General features: G+C 41.2%; 1 protein-coding gene across 1 annotated transcript in view; it reads right to left on the bottom strand.

Annotated features, from left to right (window-relative positions):
- wdr75 (WD repeat domain 75) overlaps window positions 1–2536 on the bottom strand; it is a 13362-nt gene extending 10826 nt beyond the window's left edge. Inside the window, exons 1-7 of the mRNA XM_014026192.1 lie at window positions 2408–2536; window positions 2123–2252; window positions 1882–1947; window positions 1717–1816; window positions 1518–1642; window positions 1376–1446; window positions 69–185 (exon numbers count right to left, since the gene is read on the bottom strand). Coding sequence (XP_013881646.1) covers window positions 69–185; window positions 1376–1446; window positions 1518–1642; window positions 1717–1816; window positions 1882–1947; window positions 2123–2252; window positions 2408–2493 — 695 coding nt within the window. The 5' untranslated portion in view covers window positions 2494–2536. The remainder of the gene's footprint in view (window positions 1–68; window positions 186–1375; window positions 1447–1517; window positions 1643–1716; window positions 1817–1881; window positions 1948–2122; window positions 2253–2407) is intronic.
- Window positions 2537–2879: the final 343 nt, after the last annotated feature.

The raw sequence follows: 2879 nt of genomic DNA, 5'->3' as shown, positions 1-2879 counted from the left end.
TAAAATATGAGGTAATGAGAGGTAAAATTTTGCACATTACAGATAATAAATGTACGTTTGTGACCCACCAGAGTCGGATTTTTCCGTCTTGGTGTCCCGTGGCGACGCAGTCGTCTTTCGGGTGACAGGTGATGCAGGTGAACGTGTTCCTGCCTCCCTTTTTGTTGTCCTCTTTCAGGAAAAACCTTCCAGACGCACACAACGATTCAGGTTACAAAACAAGTGTGTTTGCAGGAAATGAACCAAACACTGGAGGCTTTGACGAGTTTTATAAAAGATTTCAGCTCAGTCTGTAGGTGGAATGTGCCAAAAAATGAGTTTTTTTATTGTTTTTAGCTAAATAATCTAAATAAAACTACAAATATGATTATTCTCACAGCCTTAATGGGATTTATTTTTGTTGCTGAAGCAATGAAATGTGAAACAAACAGAAAATGAAACAGCTGTTCGGTGGCAAATCAAGAAGAATCTAGATTTTCTTTTTTTTAATCAATAAAAACAAAACATTGAAGGTGAAAGGAGCACACCTGGAAGAATTTAAAGAATAAAAATAACTAGACATGGGCTTTTATGATGTAAAAACAGGTGTGCATTGCCATGCAGCATGGCTTTGCCTGCAGCACTGGACTTTCAGAATGAACTTTGACCAAGTTCAAATGTGTTTTCTATACCAGCTTGTGCCTGTCACGTCAGCAGGTGTTTGTAATTTAGGTAATTGTGAAAATATGAAATTTGAAGATATTTTTTCTTAAAGTTGCATTAGCTGGGTTTAGAACCCTGATCTCCCACATGAAAGTCCATGACATAGACCATTAGACCAATGGAGTTGTGGCAGAAGGTGGTGGCAGGGGTTGGTTTGTATGTGTGCAGAAAGAGGCCACATTGCCAATACAATTATTGACACAAAAATGCATAATATTACAACAATAGAGCAGTATTAAGACAACATTATAGTAAAACATCAAAATACAATCATATTAGTATTGTAAACATTGAACTACTGAGTTGAAATATTAAACTATGGTGCAGTACCAAGTTGAGTACAGCATGGGGCAGTATTGGACCAATACAAGGCTCCAATGACTGCCATTATAATTTATTAAACATTAATGTTTCATAAACTATAAGTTGTACAGGCACCAAAAGGCATAGCCATCATTTGGCACAGGGGCTTTACAGATATAAATTACAATGGCAGCTCTAGGACAAAGTATGCAGGAGGAGAAGCGTGGCAAAGTTGAGATGACTTGGTTGGGAAACGAATCACAATAGTGTGCATTGGCAATGCACTGATAATTTTGAAGGCTTTAGACTCATTTCCTGTCGTTTAAAACACAAACTGTTTGTTTTTATCGAAGTGACAAAGTGTRAGAACCTGTAGGACTTCTGCTGCTTGAAAAAGTAAACCTCCATCTGCAGTCGTCGAACCGAAGCCAGATATTCTCCCTGCGAGGACGAGAGGCGCTTTTAAAAGACGTGACAAACGTGGAGCTGAGCTGCGGACTCAGAGGACGTACCGCTCTGCCGAAGGCGAGGGCCGCGGGGTTTGAGTCGACGCCGCTCAGGACAGCGGATAATCCTCCCACCTCCACCAGCTGATCGGCACGCTGAGGCAGGGGCACCGCCACCAGCTGGAAGGCCTCTGCACACAAAAACATTTTATTTTTTTAAACTCCAGCAGCCTTTCCCAAACCAGCTCAAATTAAGAAGACGTACCATGTTTCTTCTCGCTCTGCATGGGAATAACCGCGAAGACGACCCCATCGTGGCTCCGAGAGGCGTGGATGGAGAAAATAGGGTATCCGACGACGTAAGTCTGAAAATAATCAAATTTTTGAGCCGATTTGCTCAAATTAAAGCTGTGAAAAGAAGCGGTTTTACCTTTATGAGAATGCCATCTGTGAAGTCCCAGAGTCTGATGGTTCCGTCTGTGGAGCAGGAGTAGAGCTGCAACACAAACAAACCTCCTAAAAACACTCCTTCAACATGAAATCTGACTTTTTATTCAGAAGAATTTCAAAATAAAACCAATGCTGAGCAGATTTAATTAGAAAACTAACATTAAAACTAATAATTTCATAAATATGAAGCTCTTAAGTGCTGCAGGTTACAGATGTGGTACCTGGAGGTGGTTGGAGGGTCTCAGCAGCACACCTGTCACCAGGTCGGTGTGTCCCCTCAGCTCGTGGACACACTCCTCCGTGACGGTGCTGAACACCTTCACACAGTCACCTGAGGCGCAGAGCAGGAACCTGCGGCCGCAACAAATCAGTAACTGTCTCTTTAAATCGGTAAATTCATTTCGAAGACATGTAGCTCGTTGCTAACTGTGATGCTAACGCTAACTAAAGCTAACACCGTTATTTTTAAAAGCTTGACTCATTACCGGGTTAAAATGCGCACTAACCTGGAGTCATTGCTGATCACCGGATCCCTGAAGTTTAATTTACCGCCGCCCCGGTAAACCACGCGGACATCACCGTGTTCAACCATGTTTTCACGGCGAAATGAACTTTCACCTCCGCCCTGCCCGCTACCGGCGCCGCTCATCAAACCAGCGCTTTAGCGCCCCCGTTGACCAGGAGTGGTACTGCAGGAAAATTACTAGTTTTAATTCGGCGCTCCCACTGGCCACGAGTGGTACTGCATCTGAAACATACAGTATACTATTTCTTTTACTGTTTTAATTTAGCGCCACCTTCTGTTCAAGATCAGTACTGCATAACAAACTGCAAAACATTTAATAAACATTTTTTATTTTAACCTCCTGAAACTCATCTAGAAATTATCACATTTAAATCAGACTTATTTTAAATATTCATTTTAAATATAAAATGAATTAAGCATTAAATATTAAATACATTTTAAATATATAATGA

Source organism: Austrofundulus limnaeus, unplaced genomic scaffold (genome assembly GCF_001266775.1).
Source record: "Austrofundulus limnaeus strain Quisiro unplaced genomic scaffold, Austrofundulus_limnaeus-1.0 Scaffold533, whole genome shotgun sequence".
NCBI classification, from domain to species: Eukaryota; Metazoa; Chordata; class Actinopteri; order Cyprinodontiformes; family Rivulidae; genus Austrofundulus; species Austrofundulus limnaeus.
The sequence above is the reverse complement of the archived record's forward strand: the minus strand, read 5'-3'. Positions and strand labels throughout refer to the sequence as shown.